Below are 8,017 nucleotides of genomic sequence, written 5' to 3'. Positions count from 1 at the left end.
AGGGCAAAATATATTTTTTTCCTTATCGGTGACCTATCTTTTTTATTTGCTCATTATTTTAAGATATATTTTAGCTTTTTATATTACAGTTATGGACCATGTGTCATAGAACGTTATTTTAATAATCCGATAAAAATATGTCAACACCTCTATTTTCCCTATCATTAATTTTCATTGAAAAATGGTCCCTTTTACATACCTGTTAAAAGTAAAATTTTGAGCTTAAATGGTCCTTGACCCCCTATTTTTTTTCTACCAATTTGATTCAATTTCTGTAAAGAATAAAATAACAAAAAATACGGCACTTCTGATAGAAACTTTTAATAGGCCCCTAGCCACCTTAAATTCATGTAACATCATCTTGTTCGAGTCCTGTGTACACGTTTAATTTGCCACTGGACATTAAACAGCCATTAATCCATCCAATGTAACCAAACGTCAAACCCAGTGGTCGCAGTTGAACGATTTGCAACATGAGACATATTTGCACTGAAATAGCCTTGTGTGTAGTGTACCACTTAACGCCAGGCACTTGAGTATTTAGAAAAATGTATTTCCTTAAATTGTCCTATGATGAAATTAGGTTATATTTACACTCAGATTTATCTTTTGACCTTCAAGTGAGTGGATACACTTACGTTAATGATTTCAAATATATAACGTCAACAACATGTACTAAGCTATAAATAAACTCATTAATATTATTGGACTTTACATAGTAGAAATTTTCAAACTTTATTTTAGTTTGTGTGGAGTATGAAATTTCATGTTACATTTATATTTACGACAATACATGACATAAAATTATAATCACGTGACAAGATTTTTCAATGCAGACGAGAAATAAGATAAAGAACTCTTTAGAAAAAGTGAATAATGGAGAATGTGACAATAACTACTACGATTCTGCCAATATCCAATGAAACAGACAATATAAATCTCTTGTCAGTATTTGCTGCGGATATTACTTTGACTATCATTGCTTGCACATTGTCATTTTTAGGATCCGCTTTTATTTTTAGTGCTTATTGCGTCGTTGACAGTTTACGACCTGAAAATGAAACGAGACGGCTGCTTTTATATTTAACTGTTTCGGATTTGGTAGTTGCCATTGGAAACTTCATTGGAACTATACGTTTTATTATTATTTACGACAATAAACCGTTTTATGCTAATTCGGGCGAAGAATTGGCGAGCGATAGCGTTTGTGTTGTTCAAAGTTTCATTTCAGCAACAGGATCTATGTGGTCATTTTTCTGGAACACAGCAATTGCCATACATCTATGTGTTGCCTTGGTTTATTGTAGACATGGCACATGGTCGCGGAAGATGAAAATATTCTGTCATTCCGTCTGTTGGCTTCTTCCTCGTAAGTATATGATAGATATCAACCGCCTTGGTGGTCACGTGGTAGCGTGATTTCGTCGAGTTTGAAATGTCGTTGGCACGATCCGCTTCTGATTCTTTTTTATGCAAGTTGCATATAGGAGTACAAGCAAAGACTGGCCGATACATCATCATCATTAACAACATTTTTACTGGTGCAAAACTCTCCCCATAACAGTACATAAGAAATATAAAAATTAGATGGAAAAGGCTTCAACTAACCCCGCCGCAGTTTTGCGCCTGTCCCAAGTCAGGAGCCTCTGGCCTTTGTTAGTCTTGTATTATTTTAATTTTAGTTTCTTGTGTACAATTTGGAAATTAGTATGGCGTTCATTATCACTGAACTAGTATATATTTGTTTAGGGGCCAGCTGAAGGACGCCTCCGGGTGCGGGAATTTCTCGCTACATTGAAGACCTGTTGGTGACCTTCTGCTGTTGTTTTTTTTATTTGGTCGGGTTGTTGTCTCTTTGACACATTCCCCATTTCCATTCTCAATTTTATTCAACTAAGATAGATACAAAGCAGAAATATATCTAACATGTCTAACAAAAACACAGACCGGGCAAAGCAAAATATTCATACATCCACACACTTATTTATTTTGTCGGTAGATATAAGGTGGTATAAGTGCCAATGAGACAATCATCCACCCAAGTCACAATTTGTAAAGGTAAGCAGTTTTAAGTCATTGTACGGTCTTCAACGGATTTATTTATAACAAGTCTTCATTAAGCAGTAGTTATTTTTTAAATTATAGTTTATATACATGTAGCAGCTACAACAAATCTGAATATTTAGGTAAAGACTCATGTTTCATAATCATCATGATCATTACATTAGCTTAAGACGATATTAGATACCTTAATTTGTTTTCATTAATTCAATTCATATGGCTATTCCTTTTTTTAAACATTGTTCGCTTTTTTGAATTGTAGTTTCCGTAGCAATAGCGGCTGCCAAATGTGAAGTTTTAGGTGAAGATTTCGCTCAAGTAACTGGTACCTGGTGTTGGATTAAATCGTCATTGTCAAGGAGCGACCGGATTTTATGGATGATAATTTCCGGTAAAGGATGGGAGTTAGTTTCGTATTTTGTGACATGTATAATGTTTCTTTATCTGAAAGGATACATGTGGCGTCAGGTATGCATAATAAACAGTTCACAAAATTCATTGGCGAATCCGGGGCTGTTCCGGGGTTGGAAATCCCCCTTTTCGACTCTTTTAATAAGATAACGTTTCGTTGTGTTCTTGCGGTTAAAACCCTATATTCAAATTGGCCGCATCCGCACCTGAAATTTACCGTCAACTTATTCGGTTTTAAGTTATTGATAGTTAATCGATTCATTTGGAGGAATAAGTGAAGCTATTGATAATCGTTTTAGATATATCAACGATTTCTTTAATGATGAATCCCCATTTCGCATAATCAAGTTTCGTATATTGAATCGAGTAAGGAAACATGCATATACCAGAGAATTGGGCAACATTTTCCAACATGCACAAACGAACACTAATTGAAACAATGGAACAACGTCTAATAAAAAATGTCCGATTGTTAAACCAAATCTCCTACTTGTTGGCAACAAATATTGTTTTTATGGCTAATCAAACCAAGGTGTTCCGATAATAAAATTTCTAACTGAATAGAGCAATATTTTTTTCGTTTGATATGGTCAGGATATTATCTCTTTCAAAAAAGTTATTTCGGTATTTATATATATTTTTTCAATATACAGATATTTAGCTTTATATTTCAGAGAAGAAGATTCAATCAACATCGATTTAACGACGTATCTCTTCGACTGAGGGCTGAAGACGAAAACTATCTCTACTTATGGCTGATTGGATATCTTCTCAGGATATGGGGGACGCTGCGCTTCTTTTTATTTGTGACTGGAAATTCCTCGAATGTCAAACCTTACGCGGACATAAATTTTGCACTAGTGCATTTAGAAAGTTTGGGTGACAGTTCGAAGGCATTTTTTACATTTATTTTATTTTGCATTGCTGACAAAACAACCAGACAAATTCTAATGAACAAAATATGCTACAGAGGGCGTGGTTATGAGAAAATTCTACAAAGTTTAAATGCGGAACCAAATAATACTTTTAATTAACACTGCCAAATGTAGTTTTACTTTGAACCAGACAGGTACAAACATTAATAAAATTTAGCATCATATTTGTTTAGAGACAATAGAGTATGCCATCTTTGTGACTCGACTGACATTGGTGATTAATACCACTACATTAATATTATGACTTGCGAAGCACTTACAACAGATAAACGTTTTTTTTTACATCCCAGCTGTTCTAGATTAGTAAAAAAAAACATTTACACTTCACAAAATCGAGTTTATTACGCCACACAATCCTTATAAATATATAATTACGTTCTTATGTTGTACTGTTATACCACTGTCCCAGGTTAGGGGGAGGGTTGGGATCCCGCAAACATGTTTAACCCCGCCACATTATTTATGTATGTGCCTGTCCCAAGTCAGCAGCCTGTATATTCAGTGGTTGTCGTTTGTTTATGTGTTACATATTTGTTTTTCGTTCATTTTTTTTTATATAAATAAGGCCGTTAGTTTTCTCGTTTGAATTGTTTTACATTGTCTTATCGGGGCCTTTTATAGCTGACTATGTGGTATGGGCTTTGCTCATTGTTGAAGGCCGTACGGTGACCTATAGTTAATGTCTGTGTCATTTTGGTCTTTTGTGGATAGTTGTCTCATTGGCAATCATACCACATCTTCTTTTTATATGTATATATCATTATATATTATATACCTTTAATGAGCCCCGGACAAATGTTTAAGTAAGTTAAATTAACAGTAAATTCGTATCCAGTCGTCCTGGTGTAGGAGTTTGAATCGTTGTTTGATATGATGAAGGTCTTGAGTTCGAATCCCATCATAGACACTGGATTTTTTTCTACATAAATTTTGAAAATTAGTCTTATTCGTATAAATATTTCTAAGTTTTATTGTTGATTAAGCATTACCGCCAAAATGTTACACAACGAAGGAAATCATGTGAAAAACAAAGAAACTTAAGCTGGGGTGATCTGGTAGGGATGATCACCCCTGGTAGAACAAAGGAGCTGGAATTTAATCAGGGGTGCTTTGATTAAAGGATCACTTTAACTTATCATAATCTTACTACATGAAATAAATTGTTCTTGGTATTTGCTATTTCAAAAACATTCTTAGTGCGAATCGAGAAAACTGTTTCTAATGTGATGAGTATTGTTTTTTTATTACTAACTTGGGTCATTCGGCAATCCTCGGTAAAATCTGCAACGAGAGATGAGGGTACGGAATCGGCCGAGTTGAGACGAATGTAACTCCGGTGTGGGTATTTTTTTGTGCTGGATTTTGTTGTTTTATGTAATGTACAAAATGTATCTGTTTTAATTCAGTAGATAGTGAACACTTCGGTTTTATCATGTATATGTATAGATTATAACATGGCCTTTTCCATATTGGCCCTGGTATCATCCCGAGACTCCCATATCGGCCTTGAGGCCTAAGCCGAGGGCCAATATGGGTCGAGGGATGATACCAGGGCCAATATGGAAAAGACATGTTATAATCTATTTATCAAATATCTAAGTTCTGCAGAATAGAGACACAAAGTTCAATTATTACAATTTAATGAAACATAACAGGTAAAATTTTTAATTTTGTATCACAAAAGTGTCGTTAAGGACGCAATGACGTGACGTCATTTGGAATCAGGGCACAATATCAATATCGTCTTTTTTGCCCCGGGCAATTTTGAGGTTATTGCATATGCAAAACCTAACGTATTCGTAACAAATATGTGATAAACTATTATATATAGTCATTTTGAAATATACTGTTTGCATAAGTATAGAATCGAATTCATAACAGTGTGGCTGTGGACATTGATTGGCGCACTTTAATATCCCATCGACTGGAACAGATTAGGTGAACGTTCGTCTATAACGCCCATTGCTCACGACGTCCGTAGTATAGACATTTAAACCGTGGGGTCACCAAAGGTTCTTAACGCCTAATAAAATAATTCGAAATACTAATCAGGAATTTGTGTTTTGATTTATATTGAATAATTAAACGTCCTTTACTTGTGTTTTTGTTATGTTTTGACAATCACTTTTCATAATATGATATCGCATGTTCTTTCAGAAAAAAGAATGACTTACTGGCTTTAAAAGTTGCAATGCATGTGTTGATTGATCATCTTTTTAGGACGTCAAAGCGATTTAACAATTGCGATTGTCGAATTATGTCATCTTTTAACGTTGATCTGGTCTAAAAGTTTATTTTAGAACGTATGCATAATCCACTTTCAAAACGGTTGTGTAAATACAAAACATATAGACAAAATATACTTCGTTCTTGAAAGTTATTGGATAGTAAGAAAGCTATTTGGATTAAGCCATGTGAAATTTGCATGCATTTACGTTATTGCATTGGTAAAATGTATCATTTGGTGTATATAGGAACTTTAAACTGTTCTGCTATACTGCTTCTATACTTGTGAAAACACTTGGCAACAGAAACGCATTCATCTTATTTATACAAATCGACCAAATTTACATAGAAATGCATTTTGTGATCGCAAATAAAATATGTCCCGGACCATATGAGTATTTGGACCATACGCTTATGGTCATGGCGCGTATACTCATATGGTCCGACGATACGCGTATGGTTGGACCATATGAGTATAAGCGTATGGTCATGACCATACGCGTATGGTCCAAATACTCATATGGTCCGGAACACATACATGATACTCTGTGCGTTGTAGGTCGTCTATTCATTTTTTTTCTTTTGTTGATTTATTTGACGTCTTTCTATGAGTGATTATTTGTTAATGACTTTAAACTTACTTGCAAATAATTTAAAACCAAGACTTGAATTATAAAAATGTCCAAACAAACCATGATTTTTTTTTAAACATACATCCATTGAAGAGGGGGGGCAAGGGTTTTAACTGTTATGCTGTTATGGGGTAATTCAATTCTTTGTTATCTGTTATTCTGAAAATATATTTGCTGTTAGCTGTTATTGTCTTATTCCTTGTTAGCTGTTATAGGACTATTATTTTTATTGTTATCTGTTATTGTGAGATTGTATTTGCTGTTAACTGTTATTGAAAATTGGAATGTTAGCATTTTGACAGCCAATCGTAAGTGGAAATTGAAGAAAATTGAACATTGTGACTTGGATGAAGAGTTGTCTCTTTGGCTCTCATATCACATCTTATATCTATTGGGGTCTTTCCACTGGTGATATGGAGGTCATGTATTTGCAGAAGGATTCCAGTAACATACATCACATGAACATATTAAAAACAGTCGGGTCTAGGACCATTTCAGTCTACATTATTATTATTCTTGTAATGAATTCCATTGTCTGTGAACATGTTTTTAGATGTATAATTTTGTACAAATTATAGTTTGTATTTTGACTTTGTACACATTTTTCTTACAAACTACATTTGTATATATTGTTTTTTGACTTTTACACATTTTTTGCACAAATTATAATTTGTAAAAATAACAATTTGTACAAAATTTGACTAAAATTCACTTATAACTTTTACAATAACTTAACGTATGGATTTTGTTATAACAAAGCATTGGTACACCGTATAAAATTATAATTCAATGAGCACATAATAAACATTATGTTGTACTGTTACACCACTGTCCAAGGTTAGGGGAGGGTCTCCTTTTATACTTATTTACAAAATACCAAAATTGTTATTTATCATTTGTTTGAGTATGTGAGTGAAATATTGCCTTTGGTAATTACACAACATCTTTTTAGCATTCACATTTAGAAGTGCTACTCCCCCTCCTTGTATTTACATGAAAGAGAACCCTGACTATAGTTTTGTTAAAAGCTTCACTTAGTGAAAGTTGAAGCTCAGAAACTGCTTCTGCAAATAAAGACATGTCTTTAACAGTTTCAATTTAATTTCTCCACAAAATATCCATTTAAGAATCCAACAGCCTATCCAATGCGATACCCACATTCTCCATATTCAATCATTTCACATAATATGCATGATTGTTGTTTCATTTGGTGTCATCCAAATTGTCACTTGGGCCAATTTCTATTATGCTATCAGAATAGTCACTTTCTATTATATTATCATAATTAACTGTATGCATGTATCAATTACATTTCCTCTGGTAATTTTTGTTTTTTATAACTAAGGTTTATCATGTGGTCATTAAATAAAAATTCTATAGTGTGCAGCAATTCTATGACAAAATCCATACGAGATTAATCGCTTTTTAGAAAAAAAATGTTCAAAGTAATATAAGGTGGCATTGTCTTCATTTTCTTGAAAAATAAAAAAAAAGAAAACCACAAAAAAGTATCTATCAAATGCCCTTGATTTTTAAATATTTCTTAAACAAAACAGAAACTAGTGATTTTGTTCAGTTTTAAGTGAATTTAAGTAGAATTGTACAAATGGTAAATTAGTATATGGATTTTTTGTACAAATTACAATTTGCATTTTACAAATTACAATTGTACAAAGTAAACATACAAATTATAATTTATACATTTTTTTTTGGTACAAATCATAATTTGTATAAAATAAAAACTTGTACACA

The 8,017-nt window shown here is 33.2% G+C and overlaps 1 protein-coding gene across 1 annotated transcript; it reads left to right on the top strand.

The window, feature by feature from the left end:
- The first annotated feature begins 638 nt into the window (after positions 1-638).
- Positions 639-3,571, top strand: LOC139501640 (G-protein coupled receptor 157-like). Its single transcript, XM_071290770.1, has 3 exons — positions 639-1,369; positions 2,324-2,529; positions 3,147-3,571. Exons 1-3 carry the CDS (start codon positions 877-879, stop codon positions 3,504-3,506), a joined length of 1,059 nt encoding a protein of 352 aa, XP_071146871.1. The 5' UTR covers positions 639-876; the 3' UTR covers positions 3,507-3,571.
- The last annotated feature ends 4,446 nt before the right edge of the window (positions 3,572-8,017 follow it).

Source organism: Mytilus edulis, chromosome 13, assembly GCF_963676685.1.
Source record: "Mytilus edulis chromosome 13, xbMytEdul2.2, whole genome shotgun sequence".
NCBI classification, from domain to species: domain Eukaryota; kingdom Metazoa; phylum Mollusca; class Bivalvia; order Mytilida; family Mytilidae; genus Mytilus; species Mytilus edulis.
This window is presented reverse-complemented; position numbering and strand designations above follow the sequence as displayed.